General features: G+C 41.0%; 1 protein-coding gene and 1 long non-coding RNA gene across 9 annotated transcripts; one reads left to right on the plus strand and one right to left on the minus strand.

Moving 5' to 3' along the window:
• Window positions 1–557: 557 nt before the first annotated feature.
• LOC306819724 (homeobox protein unc-4 homolog) lies at window positions 558–19,303 on the minus strand. 8 transcript variants are annotated; one of them, XM_079337234.1, is made up of 5 exons: window positions 19,157–19,303; window positions 11,163–11,244; window positions 5,057–5,375; window positions 4,265–4,440; window positions 558–2,021 (listed from the first exon to the last, which is right to left on the minus strand). In XM_079337234.1, the coding sequence occupies exons 1-5, from the start codon at window positions 19,225–19,227 to the stop codon at window positions 918–920; spliced, it is 1,752 nt and encodes a 583-aa protein (XP_079193360.1). In that variant the 5' UTR covers window positions 19,228–19,303; the 3' UTR covers window positions 558–917. The 8 variants fall into 8 exon arrangements, with proteins under 8 accessions (XP_079193360.1, XP_079193361.1, XP_079193359.1 ...); XM_079337235.1 differs by having other exon boundaries at window positions 11,159–11,244; window positions 19,157–19,221; XM_079337233.1 differs by lacking the exon at window positions 19,157–19,303 and adding an exon at window positions 11,783–12,198 and having other exon boundaries at window positions 11,159–11,244.
• LOC306819727 lies at window positions 12,144–14,216 on the plus strand. Its single transcript, XR_013778602.1, has 3 exons — window positions 12,144–12,229; window positions 12,284–12,360; window positions 12,538–14,216. It is a non-coding gene; the product is annotated as an uncharacterized lncRNA (long non-coding RNA).
• Window positions 19,304–19,316: the final 13 nt, after the last annotated feature.

The raw sequence follows: 19,316 nt of genomic DNA on the forward strand, positions 1-19,316 counted from the left end.
CACCATCTCATCCGCCTCCTCCTCGCGCTCAATAGACTATGCGCCCTCACGCGCTCCTCCCGCTTGCAAACACGCACACATCAACGCTGCAGCTGGCGAGGCTATTATTTTCCCATTTCAATTTGACACCCCTGCCTTTCATGCTAATTCTATTATTGTAGGAAGTTTATGTGATTCCATATCACTAGAAATCGGTAATGTCTAATAACCCTTTGGGCTGGAAGGAGGGGAAAAAACTGCCTCGAGACCCGCGCGGCAGCCAGTGGGAAAATAATTACTTTCATATCAAAACTCAGCAGGAGGCGCAGGGTCCTATAGCCCGCGGCCACTAACCTCATTCCAGCTCGGCCTTTCAAATGAATAAATTTGTTAAAGCAATAAATACAAACAGCCAGACGGACTTAAAGCTGCAGCTCCTGCTCACTACACACAGGAAAAAGAGGATTTATCTGCTGCAACATGACAAAACTCCAGCAGCATGATCCAAGGTTCACTACACAGAAACCTCTATCTTTTATCACCTAGTCCCCCTCTAATATGCTCCTGGAAGACAGGGATTCAATTTAAACAATAACTTTATTTATCAAAATGTGTACATATAAATATGTTCTCATTTTTACAATATCTGAGGAGTTTTGTTGTGTGAGATGTTTATTGTAGCAGACTTTTTCTTACAAGTTATTCATCAAAAAAGAGTGAAAGAACCTGCTTCTAAAAGGTGTTTGTACGAGGACAGCCACAGTTTTTCTGTCTGCGACCATCTGGATTGATCACACATCATGATTAAAAAATAGATGAGAATTAAGTCTCCTGTTTCCTGATATGTTTTCAAATGTCTCAGCAGAGCTTTGGGAATGTTTGACTATAGTCGAAGCCATGTTCCTGGTCCTTTGTTTATGTTTGCTCCTTGCAAAGTGTTAGTCCATATCGACATCCTCTCCATCTGTTCCGGGTGTTTCTTGACAGTCTGTGTTTTCCTCGAGACGCTCGGAGAGGTCTGGAGACACTCGCTCCTCTCTTGTACTCTTCTCTTTTAGCTCGGAGGATTGGCAGCCGTTAGTCTGAACTTTCAGTCTCGTCTCCACGCGAACGTCTCTGGACTGTGAGGAGCTCAGCATGTCCGGAGATGCACTGTTTGGCGGAGGAGAAACAGAGAATCTACCTCCACACTCTTCCACATCTGCTCCTTTCTCTCTATTGCTTATGCGAGTGTTGTGATTCTGTATGCTCTGCTCTGTATGATCCAAATTTAGAGGCTTAGAGGCAAAGCCAGAGAGGTCAGAGGGAGCTGGGCTGCCTTCGCTCGGCACACACCTCTGTCCCAGCCTGTCCTGACTCTGTGGGGCCTTAAGGGCAGTTTGGGGCACTAGAAAACCCAAGGGCTGATGGGTAATGGGGTAAAGCAGAAAGTGACCTTTCCCCACTAGAGTTCTCTGACTGGGGAGTGAGGGGAAGTCTAGCAGAGGTTTACGTCTCGGCATTGTGTCAGAGAGGAGGCTCTCCACGCTGAAAGGGTTACGTTTCTGCAGGGTAGAGGACCTCGGGCCTCCAGGGCTGGAGCTTTGCGTGCTGCATGGAGAAACCTGCTCCGACTCTCCTGCAGTTCTTTGGTTTTGATGGTTTTGTAGTTGGCTGAAGTTGTGGTGTGTTTGGTCACAGCTGGATTCCAGCAGGTGTCCACCTGCACCCTTAATTGCTGGCATTTCAATGTGAATAGTCTCGCTTACGCTCGACGACTGCTGATCGCTGTCGTTGAACTGCGAGACGCCACTGTCGCTCTCGGAGCCTCCAGGCGTGTGAAAGCTGTCCCCTGTGAGGAGTTTGTTTTGGGACTTCAGCAGCTTCCTCTCCTGTTTGCGTTTCTTCTTCTCGGCCCGCTCCTGATCCCTGCGTCGAATCTCCTCAGGGTCCATGGGCTCGCCGCTGCACGTGGTCGGGTGGGAATTGTGAGCAGGCCGCCCAGGACCTTTCTTTGTGTTCTCCTTTTTTCTCCATTTGGCACGGCGGTTCTGGAACCAGACCTGTGAAAACACAAACATACAAAAACGTTAAACAGACCCATAAACAGAATGAAAAATCACACAACAGTTAAACTGTTACGCCCTCTTTATGTCTAAATCTGCTAAATGCCAAGTGTTTGTTTAGAATATTTGAATTTTTTTTGCAATTTGTCAGTTTTCCTGCATAAAAAATATGGTTAATGGCTGTGTTGGTAGCAAAAGAGTAATCCTTATCAACTTTGTTAATCATTTAAATTATTTTGAATATTTTCCATGAAAATGAAAACTAGAAAAAATAGCTTCTATCACTGTAATTTACTTTTTCAGTTTTTGGAGAATAAACCGCTTATTATCAACATCACTGAGAGCCTTGGGATTTTTTTTTTCACAAATAGCTGTCTTTATGACCATAAAAGAATAGCACTTAATCAAAATTCAGAATAATTGTCAGTTGTATAGTTAGTTGGGAAATGAGATGATACAACTTAATACATAACTTTATGTGTTGACTTATCAGCACACTCTTCTATCCCAAAGTTGAACATCCCATTATACCACCTCTAAGTAGACAATAATGTCCGAAGCCAATTATGAAATCATTTTTGATTACATTTATTTATACTTGGATGATGACATCTCTGTTTATTCATCTCCTTCATGAAGCTTGTGATTCTTGGAGAAAGTTAAATTATAGAAGCATATTAGAGGTGTCAGCCACTGATTAGTAACTGCAGAGAAAAACAGAGCTCCCACTCATGATAATAAATGAATGTAATAGATGAAAGGCTATCAGAGGCTAAGGACAAAATCATATTGCCTCACAAATCCAAACAAATTCCACAAAGCCCTGTTACAATTGAGCCTTTGTCTTCCCTGCCTGTCTGAGTTTGTTTTTACTGCAGATCTAAACACATAGTCTAAAGAGAAGTGTAGGTTAAGAGGTCACAAAGGTGGAGCAGCAGATGCACACATGTGCTGGTGTTAATTACCAATGAGTCTGTCCGCCAATTATCTGTAATTGCACCGTAGCTTCAGCCATATCCCGCATGTGTATCCTTTCACACCCAGAACAGCGCTCTTATGGGGCTTAAAACCGAGCCAACAGAGGGAGCTTCCCCCGCCTGAGAGCACTCGTGCCCGGCCTTTGGGTGCGCTCAGGGCCGCATGTTGGGCGTTGATAACGGCAGGAGTTTAGCATGCAGCAGGAGGATCGACGAACATTGAATAATGCGGACGGGACAGCAACACCATGTGCGACAAAAGAAGCTTCTTATGAATTGTTAATGTTGGTTATATCTTTCCCCCGCAAACCCGCTGATAAAGGAGCGTTAAGCAGCTTGAGGGAACAATAATCTGAGGTTTAGGAGCGAAATCCCCAAACAACATACAGAAGCGTCTGTGGCGCCTTCACGGCAGGCAGCCAGGCATGAGACGAGCATGTGGATCATTTAGAATACATATCTTAAATTACACAGACTATCTTAAACAGAAACAGCTGCTTTAACACACTTAACAAATGGGCTGAAACTCGATATGTCTATTATGTTATTATTTTTAAATAAATAATTATCAAACAAAGTCAATCTATTAATAGGCCTATGTTAAAGATTGATTTGTCATGCTTAGCTTTACATCCATTTTTCAGATAAAAAACAACAACAACAGGATCATAAGTTACAATAGGGCCTTTATCATCATAACTGTTATTGATTTAATTCTACTATTCCACTACAAAAGCATCTTAAGCAATTAGAAGGCTAGTAAAAATATTAATGCATTTCTTTAAGCATAATAATGATGAAGGGATGATTAATTCTACGTTAGTAAGAATAATATCTTATGCTTTATCTTGTGCTGTAGCACCTAAAAGTAAAAAAAAATATTCAGAACATAAGCATACAATTTATATCATTAATTTGATAATAAAGAATTGTCTACTCGTTATCATTTTCACTCCTTGGTTTAGTAAATAGCCTTGTTTTTATTAACCTATAAATCAATAGGTTGGCTCCATGCATAATTCAAAAGAGCCTTTATTGATGCTTTGATAATTGACAAATAGCGATGTCAGTGCACTGGGACAGGTCTCCAAGGGTCATCACCACACAAAAACAACCCTGTGTATTTCTATACATCTGAAATATGGATACAAATATTAAAGTTTCTATTTCTAAAATATCGAAAAAATTTAAAGCTGCATTTTACTCCCAACAGCTGAGGAAATAATTTACTTTAAATATTATTTTGTATAGATTTAGGCCTACCTGAACCCTGGACTCCACGAGGTCAAGCCTGAGCGCGAGCGCCTCACGCATGAACACATCCGGATAGTGACTCTCGTTGAAAGCCTTCTCGAGCTCCTCCAGCTGCCACCCGGTAAAATTCGTCCTCGTGCGTCTCCGTTTACAACCGGGACTGTCCTTATCCAGGTCCCCTGAATCTGTCGAAGTGTGTATGTGTGTATTTGTGTTTGTGTGTGAGAGAGAGATAAGAGAGTGTCACGGCAGAATTGGCTTTAGCACAGTTAATTATCTAACTGACCAATATGCCTACCTTTGTTTCACTGATTTGTTCTACAATTTGTGATAGGCTATCTTAAGCTAAAATGTCATTAAACTAGGGCCTTGAAGAATCATGCATACATATTTTCTATTTTAAACATACCAAATAACCGGGAACAAAACATTGTAACTAATCCGAAAGAATCAGTAAATCATTTAAATTAAGATTACACACAAGGTGCTTCTTTATTGAAACCTCCAGTGCTTTGTTTTAAGTAACATAGTTAAAATGATCATTTCGCTTAAAATTAATTTTCTTCTCAATAAATCAATTTAGCTACCAAACTTTTAAACAATGAATTCTTTTACCACAGACTGTCGTTCAAAAAACAGCCATAAAATTGTAAAAATGTGCCCTTAATTAAATAACTTAAAATTCCCTTGCTCCCCATTAATTAAGCTGCTTGCATTACACTTGGTATCATAATGTACTATTTTCCAGCTGATCTAGACTATTTTTCAGACGTTAGACAAAAAAATGATTGTTCAGCCTACCTGAGAGTTTGAACTGCTGGCTGTCTGGTGAGAGCAGTGGGCTGGAGTTGACCACAGAGGCAGAGCACGAGCCGTTAAGTAATCCGTCTATAGAGAAGGGGACAGCGGCCGCAGACTGCAGCTGGTGCCCGCTGGTGAGCTCGTAGACGTGCTGGTGGTGGTGGTGGTGGTGGTGATGGGGGCCGAGCGGGTATGGGAAGCCGACCAGCCCGCCCAAGGAGCCTCCGAACTGGGCGTGAGGATGCTCGAGGACTCGACTGTCCATGCTCGCCCGGGCTGCGGCGGGGCCAAAGTGAAGATGCAGAGGGAGGCAGTGTGGCTGAACATGCAGTCAGAAAAAAAAGTCAGGGAGGAAGAGGAGGAGAAGGTGAAGGCGGAGGGGAAGAGAAGGGGAACCCGGAGGCAGACGGCCGTCTCCCGCGGCCACGGTTCGGTCTGATAGGCGGATGAGTCCTGGCTGCGCGAGGTAGCCTATATTCACGTTTACGGTCCAGCCGAGGTGTCAAGCCTGCTCTTTCTCTCCACGAGCCAGCTCATTAGGACTCCTCCATCTGCTCGCGGGACCAATAAGAAACGTTAATCGCTTTGTGACGTCACAGACGCGGTTAATGGAGAAGGCAGAGAACAGAAAAAAATAAATAAAGAGAGAGATAGAGAGAGTAGTGTGTGTGTTTTCCTTTTTTTCCGAATCGATCGCTAATTACACCTGGCGCGCTCCTTTAGGCTAATTCAGCCCTGTCAAAACAATGAGGGTGAGGCAAAATCAGCGAGTGGAATTTGCACGCGATTGATGTGCCGATTCATTAAACAAGCAGAAATATAAAAGGTCTGATTTTTTTTGTTAATTTTCCCTTTTGTGAATTCATCCAGTTATAGCCTTAATTGTACTTTCTTCGTATCCTATACCTTTAAGTGCATTTTCTCTGTTCGTGCGTCATGCTTCTTGAGTGTGTGTGCGTGTCTGTGTGCGTGTGTAAGTGCGTGCGTGCGTGTTTCGAAGTGTTAAACAGGGGCATTCAGGGCCAGATTGATCCAATAACAGTGCCTTTATCATCCCCCCTTTCCTGAGCTGTCACAACGCATTTTAAACTACAAGCCTCTCTCCATCTCCCAGACACACACGCACTACACACACACGCACACACACACACACGCACTACACACACACACGCACACACACGCACACACACACACACACACACACACACACACACAAACACACGCGCATTTACTGTATGAGCCGTCCAACCACAGCCAAACTCCGCATCTTTATCTCGATTTCCCCCTGAACAGCTTACATCATGTTTGGTTGTAAATGACGAACCGAGTGGGTTGTACACGATGTGACGTCTCCAAGAATTCAATACAGCACGTGCAGTGCAGCCTCCATTCAGACTTAAATGTGCATATCCTGACAAGAGTTTAAAACATGGGGCTCTTCACTGTTTGGATTCAGTGCATTTTTCTTATTTTTAGAACTAGTCAATTTTGAAAATAAAAATATAGGACACGGGTCTTGGAATCTTTAAATGAACTTGATAACATTACATTTATTTTCAACACAAGAGTGCAATGGACCACATGTAAAAATGTGGTTAAATTGCAAGTGTGGTTCATTGCTTTTTTAAGTTCCACCCAAAGGTCTTCCGTATTTGCTCTGCAGCTTTCACTCATCACATGCTTACTGGACCAAGTATAACTACTGGTGAAGGCCTACTTAAACACTTAGCCTAAAGAGAAGCGGGGTTCTCTTTAAATACAACTAATGCATTGTTCAATGTTTCCACAAATAGAGATGGTAATGACACATCCGATACAGGAAATGCTGATAAACCTATGTTTCTAGGGTACAATGACTACAAAATGCAAATTAAGCTTTATTTGAATCACTTTTGAACCTGCTAATATTTTCTTTTCTGAGAAAATTACAATTAGGCATTACTATTATGTAAGAAAACAAGAGCTTAGAATCAAATGTAGGGACCCTAAATGTATAAAACCTCTGGGAATAATACATATTTCTGGTCTTGGTGTTTTATCTTTACAGCTCCACTTCTTTCATAAACAATAGATCTATAATATTATTATACATATAATTATGACTTTATTCACACCCTATTGTTTATTCACAAATACAGTACCTGGAAAAAGGGATTCCTCATTTTTATCATTGCATTAAATTAACCTACACACTGTTTAGTCAAGGTTGGGAATGCAAACAGACTTTAATTTTCGCACTGACTGCCTCATAAGCTCCATGTTCTGTTGTAATTGACTGAAGTTCAGAAACACGTGTGTCAGTTTTCTCAACATTTAATAGAAGCACTTCAGATTAAACCAAATTTAATTTTGCTCAGATTGTCTTCTTTCAAGTCCTGCACTTCTGTAAATGAGGATCTCCTTTGTGTAAAATCAAACACATAATGGCCTTTGAAGGCACAGAGTCTCAGCGGCTGGTGAAAAGCAACAGAATAATACAAGCACGATAGAGGCAGAGGGCCCAGGTGGTGTTACTGGAAGTCCACCACGATCATTGCTGTACGCTTTGGGAATTGTAGTTGTTTAGCATAAAACAAAACAACCAGGATTCTGACTTCTTTTTGCTGACATTGTTTCATGCTCTACTTAAAAGGAGACTCTTATAAAAAAGTGCCTACATAATAATCTCAGAGAACGGAGACAAAATCACACATTAGAGAGTTGAGGGTCCATTTGAAGAACACTTAAGGATAGAGTGTGATGATACCATGGGGTCAAAGTATCCAGATTGCTAAAAGTGTTAATGTTTATATTACAAGGCAAGGAAACCTTGGGCCTTTTGGATTCAAAAACAAAGATAATAGAGTTGATTGTGTGGCTGTTATGGCTCTTCTAAGAGAACATTCAGGTAGGAAACAAATCTAAATATGCTGCCTTTAAGAGTGTAAGCTCACGTAAAGAGGTCACTGGAGTAACTGAAGAAACACCTGAAGCAAATGAGCATACAGTTAGTATCCATGTATTCTTTTTTTTTTAATCAAAGAGGTTTCCCTTCATCAAGAGTAAAGCTGGAAATATCATGTCTCGGCTGGCTGCTCAGATACGTTCAGTTATGTTCTTTAAACTTGTATTTGGTACATTACTTTCCTTTATCAAGCCATCTCCCAACAGAATATAAATCAACGGATCAGCTGACTTGTTGTGCAGCTCCCAAACACAGATTCAGATTAAAGAGGTGTGCGTCTTTGCTCATCTGTGAACCTCTGCAACCCACAGGGACCGCGAACAATCGCACAGACATTTCTCATTTTCATTAGACATTTCAGTTTTCCTTTGGAAAGCAGAGTTCATGCAAAAGTGTCCACAGCCTCACTTGCTGCTCTCTGAGGCCATAGGCTAAGTGCTAAATACATTGCCTGCTAAAATCCTGACGTTTAGTCTCGGTACGGAAGAGACGATGTTCACCATAAATGCTACTGTCAATTAGCTACGACTATGAGCTAATTGGCACTAAACATTTCTAAAGCATTACATGTGATAAACAACAGAACAGCAAGGCTTCAGGTGGAGTCCGTGGAGCCTCACTTCTTCCAGAACATGGGAAAACGACTTAAAGAGTTGAGTCCCACGACATGCTTTGGTTGTGTTGGGAGCTATGTGGAAGGAGACTGTTTCATTGAGAGCAAGCGGGACTGACGCACCATGGTTTCAGTTCCATCCTATATGCCGCCTTTCAGTGATGTCACCATTATTTAAAAGAATGTATTACATTCTTCACAGCACGTTCACTGTTGCATGACAATCTCTGCAGTCTGAACTTGCAAAACATTCTTTTGAGTTTGACTTACATATTTGGGGTTGTCCGTGGTACTTTTTCGAACAGAATCAAAATGTCTTGACTACAGCGGTCCGGCGGTCTACATGGAGGTACACAATCCTTAAAACATCTTGGAAAGTATTTTATTTTACTGCAACGAGTACAGAGCCCCAGACAAAGGCTTTATCTTTCTTCCACTACTCCGCAACAATGTCCTCAAATGTATTTGTTTCTTGTTATCTAATCCATTGTCAGTCAAATCTTCACAAAATGTCAGACGAGTGTTCGCCCGTTTTTTTCTTGATCCGTGCTAATTACAAGCCTGTTAAGACCTACACCGTTAACACATAACAATAACTAGACTTGGGATCTTCAATAATAGGCAAGGTCCTGACTCGCACTTTGATTTAGCTTCAACATGGTCCTGAACCGATACTCACATAGGGTCAGGTCGTAGGTGCTATTTAGGGATGCACCCATGCATCGGTTTCAGCCGATATCAGTCCTGTTGACAGACATCCACACGTTAGCAAACAAAATGGCATAATGTCATTAGTCAGTGTTTATCTGATGTGTCGTATCAATCTTAACATGCTATTTTTTTTTATAATTGTGAAGCACTTTGTGACCTCTGTTCTTGATAGAAATAAACTTGGCTTACTAATGATTTTTTTTTTCATTCAGCTGTCTCACCTGTGAGTCACCAATCACTAAAACTAAATAATTCATTAATATCTTTATCTGAACCTGCAATCAACCAAAAGTTATTTTAATCCTCGGTATCGGCTTGATTTTCACATCGGAGCATCTCTCGTTCAAGTGTCAGGGTTTATCTATGTACGATCTCTTCTCCCATCATTGGCTATTGTGTGTTATTTTTAAAACATGTTTCCACTTTGGTCCACCAGAATGAAAGAGACTTTCCCTTTCTAACAGATTCAGGGGATCACTGAAACGACTAAACATAAAAAGCTCAAAATTCCTCTTAACTGTGTAGCCAAAGGAGAAAGAAGGGAATCATTAGAGTCAATGAGTCTGAGTCTGTGTGGAATAATATTATATAAAAGACCCAAAACATTTTCAATGACCAAAAGAGTCTTTTGGGTTAAATTGAATACAGCATGTTGACATTCTGAGCAATATGTTGTGCCTGTCTGTCCGAGAGAGAGAGAAAAAAAAGAGAAGCTATTAAAATTAAAATTTCAAGTTCTCCTATTGAGTTAAGGGTCTTGTCTAATGCAGGGGAAATGGTGCTCGAGCTGAAGTGTGCGTTCAAAAAGGAAAGGTTCAGAAATGTACAATCACGGCACAGGCCAGGAGCAAGCAGGGTGTCCAGGTGGACATCTTTTGGGAGGCGGTGGAGGCAGAGAGGGAGGGAAAGATTATACATATAAATTGTAAATGGTGTCGCAGGGGCCAAATCTTGCCCGAGGCGGTGACTGCTTCATTTTGTGTTAAATTTCTTGACAGAGCGCCACCCGCGTGCTGCTGAATACTGAATGGTAATCAGAACTGGTTGAATAAGTGGCTCCCTCCTCCCTCTTCCATTACTGTGAATTAATTCGACTTTATTTATCCAATTTCTGGAGCTGACAGAATGTTAATTTGAGTTGAGATTTCTCTCTGCTGTTCTGCCTGTGACCCGTAGCCCTGGGATTGGCGTGTTGTAATAACCTGAATCTTTCACCAGAAGCTCCGATAATTGTTACCTTATTAGCATGTAAATTGTTTAATTAATATTATTATGAAGAACCATATAATCCCTCGGTTACTTGACCCTGAGTCCACACACGAGCAGGCTTTCTGCATTTCAATGTCTCGTTTTTAAATGGACTCTTTAATGTGGGCTGTTCGTCGGGCTGTTATAAACCCCCGTTCCCCAATCTTAGTGCAACTTTAAACAGCTTGAGGGGCGCTTTTGATGTCACCCCGTCTCTATATCGCTCTGCTGCTCCCTCTATACCCTTTTTATTTCTTTGCTGCTCTTTCTGATGTGTATTTATTTTCCTGCTGCCATTTTTGAACATCAAAAACCCAACGCCTTCTTGTCATTTGCTTATAAAAGCTCTTTTTTTTATATAAAGACCCCCCCCCCCCTTTTCTCCACTTTCCCAGTGGCTGTGCGAGCCAAACACATGCAGCGCTCGATGAAAAGCAGCCCTTGACATGAGGTCCTAAGAGACTGCAGCATTTAAATTCGCTTTTCTTCCTTCCTCCTCCTTTTTTTTTTTTTTTTTTTTGCTGGGCACGAGTGACATTGTCAGATGCTAGCTTTAATTAATTTGATAATAAGATGGGCGACTCACACACAGGCCCTGGTTTGGTGTGCACTCCCCTCCAGCCTTCCTCCCCTCTCTCATCTCTCTGTGCAGGCGACACAACCGATCCAGTGCTGAAAGGACAAAAAGAGGCAAAACATGACAAAATGTCTCCTCCAAAGGCTGTTTCTGCTATAAGATCTGAGGTAACCTTTCTCCAGATGCTAAATATTTTGAGTTTAGATACATATTAGAAGCATCGTGGAGATATAGAGTAAACACAAACAAAGACAGGATGCATTGTCACCTTATACTGTCAAATTAAGAGAGAAATCCAGAAAAGTTTTCTTCATCAAATCATTTGAAATGCCTGAGTCCTGTAGCATGTTCATACATCGACATACAGATGAATGCAAAAAAAACAAAAAACTACATTTCCAGAGGTCCTCTTGGGAATATATATACAATATGTCAGTAATTAAAGCAACCTGAAGGGGTCACTAAAGTCATATTAAAATGGTGTTTGCAGCAGCTTACCCCACTCATTACAACCTATATTTTGAAGATAGCTTAGTTTTCATCCATCCCAGCTGTCATTGGGCGAGAGGCGGGTTACACCCTGGACTGCTCGCCAGTCAATCGCAGGAAAGAGAGACAACCAGTCACACTCACGTTCACACCTACGGGCAATTTTAGAGTTACCAATTGACCTAACCAGCATGTCTTTGAACTGTGGAAGGAAGCCAGAGTACCCAGAAAGAACCTGCATGGGGAAAGCATACAAAACCTTCAAAGAGAGGCCCAGTCTGACAGGGAGCTCAGCAGTCAAAAGTGATATCCACGTCATGACATCAAACATTTCACTTTTTTATTGTTCCTTTTTGCTGTTTTCGTTGAGCTCTGTCCGTAACGAGTACATTGTCCGCGGTTAAGTTAAGTTGATCAATCTACCAGGAAGTCCTTACTTTATTTCAAAATAAAAGCAGGATTGAATTCAAATTCCAAGTGAAGTATTCTCAGTTTAAAAGGGCCTTTCAGATATGACACGATGGGCACTGCGCTAGCCGGCGGTCAAATCAGCAGAGCAAGTTGCTAGGTGACCGAAACATTGGGGAAACGGTTTAGGATAGCAGCTCCATAATGAGCTCTTAACAAGCACAACTCACATTTCAGCTGCTGTTTAAAACAGACCTGGTTCACCCAGACATTTTTTTGTAATACTAGAGCTTGGGAAAGAGAGACACCAGTTTGTTGTGATCTGATCTAACCTGCTATTGGACGCCCAGAGGTGACGGCATGAGCGTCCAAGTTGAAAGTGTTTGACCATCTGCACTGTGCAAGAGAACAGCAAGCGTCACATTGTGTTGCACAAAGCCATGATATATTCTTAGGAAAGTCAAAGTCCAAATTAGTTACAACCCAAAAAGTTGGTTCTCCTCTGACCTCTCCTCTGGGTCCAACATGAAACAAGGTTTTAATTTTGGGGTCTAAATAAAATCTGCCCAACTACTGGATGGATTATGATTATTGTTGGCACAGCAGTGATCCTGGTGGAATGAATCTAAATAACTTTCATAATCCCTGATCTTTCATCCTGAACCCATGGATTAGGGAAAAAAAAGTTAGTCAATAAGTACTTTAACATGATGTCAATCAGGGCCAGCTGGTTGTACAGAAAACCAGCTAAACATTCACAGGTTAACATTGCTATAGCGAAAAATGACAATGCCAGAGCGAGGCCATAATGAGCGATCAGTTATTCTCCCGTTATGTCCCACATCAAGAACCTAAGCAGTCCACCGTGGTTAAGTATGTTTGTCTCACACTTGGGAATGCTGAGCAGCTCCACTGGACCAGTTTGAGGCTACATTTGTTGTTGAAATGGACTTCAACCTTGGGAACTGAAGGAGGGTCCAGTTCTCCTGCCGATCCAGAAACATCACACAGTGCAGCTCCCACCTAATTATAGACCATCAACACCACCACGGTGAAAATAGCCACATATTAGCAAGGTGATCAAATAAAATGTTTTTAACCTCTATTATTTCAAACCAAGGTTAATTTAGAAGGCTTGGGGGTATATGTTTAAGGCATAATTCAATTTGTTTTTATGCTGACTTCAGACTTAATTTCAGGTGTGTTCTTAAGAAAATTCTGTGTACTGTATGCGCCCAGAAAGGTAGCAAAGGTTATCATACTTACCCTATGGGATGCATGTTCAGCAGCTCCACAGAGGACATGGGGGAAAAAACAGGCCTCACCACTCACAACAAGCTGCTCTGGTGCTTACATTATATTTATATTTGCTCAACCTGTCTCATGGACAAAAATCAAATCTCTGTCCATATAGGTTACAGAACACAATGAGAATCTCTTCTGAGCCACAAAACCCTCAAAGGGCCTCTTGAGAGGAGGATTCAAGTCATAGTTATTTTTTAATTAGCAAACTAAGGTGAAGCAGCGGAGAGCTAATTACTCAATTACTATGAACAAGTTAATTTTTAACTATCTGAGAGGAAGTCAGTCATTATTTAGGCGATTGGTTGATAATTAAGAGTCTAATCTAAATTCATTGTTGGGAGGTTTTTGATCCTGCAGTGTGCTCTGTGCAGCCTAAAACCAGGAAAAGAATGCCATTCCAATTAAAAGTGACGGGATTAAATGTATTGATGTTTTGTTTTTTCCCCCACAAATCTTTTTTCCCCAACACATAATGAACACTTTGATCATTTCGAGTAGGAGAACCCATTTCCAGGCGAGAGCGTTGTAGCTCCTTCTCTCCACACAATTAAACGCTCCCTCCATCTAATTATGAACATAATCGTGTCTCTGACAGAATATTGGGAGGGAATGCAAATTGATTGATTCAAGTGATTTTCTTAATTTCCCCTCTTATAGAACATGATGCTTTGAAAGTCTGTCAAAGATTCCCTTTTTTTTTTTTTTCATTTTAAAAAAAGTGAGTGGGGAAAAAAAGCCAAACGTCCTCAGGAGCAATAACTCCATCTCAATTAAAAGTGACTTATCACCTTTTACTGAAACGGGCCTAATATGCCAAAAAATATTCAATGCTCGAATGAGTCTAAAATGCCATTTTAATTGTTATCTGTGAATCAGAACACACACCCCCCCCCCCCCCCCCCCCCCCCCCCCCACACACACACACACACACACACACCCTCTCCCCCTTTCTTCCGCCCACCCCCTCCCCTTTCCTTCTTGGCTTTCTGAGCACAAGCCGCACGGAAATAAACCTAATTAACCCCCCTACCCCTGAGGGAAATACACTATGCAAATTAATATTTTCTAAATAAAGTAATGATATAATTTAAGGAAAGGTGATGCCATTTTTTATGCACAGGCTGAAGAGTATTAGCATATACTGTACATTTTAGCTAAATCAATACTTTCCTGCTTTTCATGTGGATCATCTGGGGGGGGGGGGGGGCTAAAACAAATGCTCAGATCTGATGAGCGAAGAGGAAGAATGGACCAGTCCACTCAGCAACTGGCTGGCTACTGGAGCCCAACAAAACCATCTGCCAGGAGTGAAACGGTGGAGGAGTGGAAGGAGGAGAAAGTCACCACCCCCCCAAACCCCCAAAAGGGCTTAGCTTTAAGCCGCTCTGTAAACGAGAAAAGATGTTTTAATTATAGGAAGCAGGTTCATGCGCATCTCACTTAAATCACTTTAATGAAACACTGAGTCATAGCGGCCTCAGTGAACTGAAAAAAAAAAAAGAACAAAGGTGTTTTCTTTGGTTCATGTTTTGATTTCTCAGATCAACAGGGTCCTCACAGTTTCACTTGAAAGTAGAAGTCTTTCTATAAGTGTTTGGACACATCCATGTAAAGCCTATCCAGCTGTTTCTATCGCCTATACTAAGACTCCACGTTAGTCTATGGCGTAAAGCTTCTTTTTTAAAGTGTGTAAAAAGAGGTTAGATAGATGTACTTGTTCTGAATTTTTTAAAAATCTTTATTCTGTGAAGGCAGCTGTTTCCATCGGGTTGGAGGCTGTAGTCGAATCATAATTTAACAAGGTTTTTGTCAGCGTATAAGCTTCAAAGCAAATCAACTTTCCTTGACCAAGCTTTCAGGAAATATATATTATAATGTTAAAACGCTTACATGCACATAACTGAAGATGATTTAAGGCAAATATACACGTTCAATCCAAATGACAGGACAAACAGAGTGTGGTGCTGCACACGACTATATATAGTCTATAAAGTGACTTTTGATCATACTGTATGTTTCATTTTTAAGTGTGCAGTAATGAAATCTGGACAGTATTTGATTTCTGATGATTACTGCCTGCTAACATGTCACTACTGTATACACGTTAACATATAGGTTGTAATGTGTGGGTAAGTTTAACTACTTGATGTCACTAAGCAACGTAAAAACAAAAACCATTGAAGCTATAACCTTTGAATCTATACCCTGGTTTCAATGTCATTAGTATTAGAAGATTATAGAAGCACTTTGTCTTTCACGCTTTCATTATTTCTTTCTTGTCTTTATTAGGGAAACAATCTCATGAAGTGATTTTTTTTCTTGCAGCTGCTTTTTTTTTTTCTCCCAGTCATGACAGCATGCAGCCGATGGCACACAGCCAAAGTGACGGGACAGTTTAAGCAATTAATGCTCAAAGATATCAGCCAGTGAGTGAAATAATTCCTGATAAACTGTCAGTCCACCAAACACAGCCTGGTGATACCCTGCGGAATATCCCATCCGAACATATGCCTAATTGTTTACTACTGCTTGTTTACATAAATACAAAATGTTGAAGGGGAGGGAGGAGAGAAAGAGAGAGAGAGAGAGTCAGTCAGCACACTACAAGACAGAGCTGGAAAATTAATAACAATTTGTGGCAGATAATTACTTATCAATTAAAGCGGTTATCCTGCCTAATTAGGCAACGTTCATTAAATTCAGCCAATTTAAACCTTAATCAAAGTTAGCAGGGCCTGACAGCAGAGAGAGGATCAGTGAGGGAGCGCCCCCGAGTGGAAGAGAGAGAGAGAGAGGAGTTTCCCATTGTCAGGGAGATTTATTTATTTGTTTATTCACTTTTATATCAGTTGGAGAATCGGTGCAGGACTTTACTATCATTATTATTATTATTATTATTATTATTATTATTGTTATTATTATAGTTATAAGCAGACACAAGTGGTGCTGAGATCACTTCAAAAACATTAAAGAAGTCATACAATATTTTGGCCACAAGAGTTTCAACTGCCTAAGCAGCAACTTAAAAAACCGCTTCATGAAGTTGTTTCTGTGCCACATTAACGAAGAAGGGTTCAAGTATCAGTGTGAAAGCTTGGAGAGGAGAGAAACCATCACTTCCTGTAAAATGACCTCAGAAGAGACACGGATGAGAATGTTTTCAAGGGCCTTATATAAAACCAATAAAGATACTAAAGGAATAAGAAACACAAACCAGGTAAGCTCAGTATGATATAATGAAGGGTGTTAGACATCCATCTTTTGATCCAGACAGACCTGGTCATGTAGGACTTGTGCTTGTGTGTTTTATCAACTGATAATCTTATTTGTTATTTATTTGAACCACAGATTGAATATCAGCTGACGTCCTCAGTTAGTCATGAAAATAATAATCATGATATGAAGATAGATTCCTGTATATTTAAAACTTAAAGAGTATACACAAATAGGAAAGGGGTGCTGTTGCAGTTTCAAGGCTTCAGTTTTAGTTTTATAAACCAGACCAAAGGCAGGTATTGGTGCCAGGAAACACTTTCATAAGACACCCACAAAACAATGACCCTGGGGCTATTGGGGGACCCCTCTGGGTCTGGGGCCCTGGGGCAGTTGTTCTCTTTGTCTGCTAATCCAGCCTGGAGTGCACATTGTAATCCAGTTCTAAGTGAGTTACACACAGGCACTTTTAGAGTGACTCTCCATGAAGATGAGCATTTCTATGATTAAAATATAGAACAGCTACTGAAGTCTTTTTTTTCTGAAGTAAAACACACAATACAAACCTGCATCCATGTAAATGCAGAAAATACTGAGCACAAAAAAAAGGTACTGAAAAGGTATTTTGATGTACAGAACTGATCGAGTATTGTGGGGTAGGAAAATTCCCGGTAAAATATCTTCATTTAAACGATTCAACATGACGTCTGGAGGTTTCACACCCCCGTTACCCTCTGGTCTGTCAGCTGCTTTTAAAGCCTTCACTTCCAAGAACCGTTGTTGCCAATTGACAACAAAGCACGCGCTTCTCCGGGCGCCTCCTCGGCACGAGGAATGAGTTAATTAATATTGGCTCTTGTTTGGTTGAGTTAATGAATGAGTGAATTATGCACCTCTGGGACACCGCCTCCCCGATCGCTTTAAATTGTCCCCCTCACCCCCTCTGCCGACATTGTCCTCCAATTTCCTCACTCTGATCCTGCTCTGATGGGGTCCCTGTCCTGGACCAGACCACAACACACACACACACCCACACGCATAGATCAGGCTACCCCTGCCCCCTCCATCTGTCTGTCTTTGTCCCACTAGGGTGTATGTTCCTTCTTTGTCTCCTCACATTTATTGACACCTTTTTTTTTTTTTTAATTCAACGCTTCTGTTCGACCTCGGTCCGTCAGCTCAGGGTGGCAAATAACTTCCATCCCATTAACTCATTTGAGAGGGGAGGCTAGTCAAACAAAGCTTGGCTGCAATCGGATCCTCTCTCTCAAATACACACACGCACACACACACTAGCACACTCAGTCCTGTTGGTCAAAGAGGAGAAGGAAAAAGAAGATCCATATTATTTGCATTAAAAGCCTTACTCCGTGAAATTCATTTATAATTACATGGCCGAGCGTTGTGTGTTTATGCAGATCTGGGGTGTGTGTGTGTGTGTGTGTGTGTGTGGGGGGGGGGGGGGGGGGGGGGGGGGGGGGGGGGGTGATTGGCTTGGATTGGTTATTTTCTGATATGCTAACAAGGACTGTATGGTGACAGATTGCAATTATCCTATTATTGTAATTGTCAAAGTCAATTCAGTGCAGTCCTAGCCCAGTCTGCATGAAAACGGACAGGATTTATATATTTTTTTTAAACCATCAGCTTTAACAAACATCACCTGAAGAAACATGGTTACCCATAGCTGAGAGATTTGGAAGACTCAACTTAACATGTTTCAGGAAAATACTGTAGATTAAGTATTTTGTGATTTACTAACATTTATGGGCTTAAAATTACTTAAAAGTGGCTGTCTCTGGTTGTGCTCCCACATTATGGGTGTCACAGTTTTGTCAAAAGATTATATTCTTATTTTCAAAGAGTTGTTAAAAACAAAATAAAGGCCTTCTGAACATCACCAACTACATATGTGAGAGACGAGTATCAATCTGAGGAAAACTGCCCCATGTATCTATGTTTTCGCCATTTCACTCTTCTCTGCTTGGTCTCATAGATCTTCAGCGCCCCCTTGTGACCAATAAAGACCAGTGTGCACAAATGTACACCCAGTAAACATTTCTGAAAGATGAAACAAAAGTTTTAAAAAACGCATTGTCGGCCACATACATTTCGTTTTACACTATATATTTAGTGCTCTAAAATCCTTAAGACAATTGTGAATGTTTCAGACACATCACCAGCCTGATGAACAGTGCTTCACGACCTCTAATAATTGTCTAATAACAGGTATTTATAACAGCTTTCGTCTCGTTATACTGCTGTTGCAATACTAAAGTAGAATAAAGAAAAGTAGGCCTACATAAAGATGACTAAGCGCCTAAGGTTAATGCACAATAATAAAAAACGTAGGACTCCAAAAAAAAAATGGCTTCCTGATTTTCTTTTAATTAGTAGCCTAACTTCTAAGATAACTTCCCAATGAAGTTAGCTTGAGAGGCAACACGCCTAATCAGGTTAACTTAGCACACAGAATGCCCACAAAACGTGTTGGCCTCTATATTAAACGTAACAGAATTCTATTTGTGTAAAACTCTTGTGTTAATTAAAGTATTTACTTAAATCCACATATGTGGTAAAACCTTAACTCACCTTTTTAAAACTAGCAATAAAGCCAGCGCTGGGCTATGTTGCCAGGCAACCAGCTCACACCAGGAAGTCATGACCGCCACAGGTAAGTTGAAATACTGTTGGTTCTTTTTACTTTCTTTTTAATATTTAGTGAGGAAAGTTTAGTTACCATTGGGAAGCA

This window comes from Symphodus melops, assembly GCF_947650265.1.
Source record: "Symphodus melops genome assembly, chromosome: 2".
In the NCBI taxonomy this organism is placed as follows: Eukaryota; Metazoa; Chordata; class Actinopteri; order Labriformes; family Labridae; genus Symphodus; species Symphodus melops.

Excerpts from the sequence above, each read along its gene's own strand:
- LOC306819724 (XM_079337233.1), bottom strand. The coding sequence starts at position 11,969 with ATGTTTGATGTCATGACGTGGATATCACTTTTGACTGCTGAGCTCCCT. Across the intron at positions 5,376-11,158 it reads CACCAAACCAGGGCCTGTGT|CCACACTGCCTCCCTCTGCA; the intron begins GTGAGTCGCCCA and ends CTGCATGTTCAG. Across the intron at positions 4,441-5,056 it reads CCAGCAGTTCAAACTCTCAG|ATTCAGGGGACCTGGATAAG; the intron begins GTAGGCTGAACA and ends ACACTTCGACAG.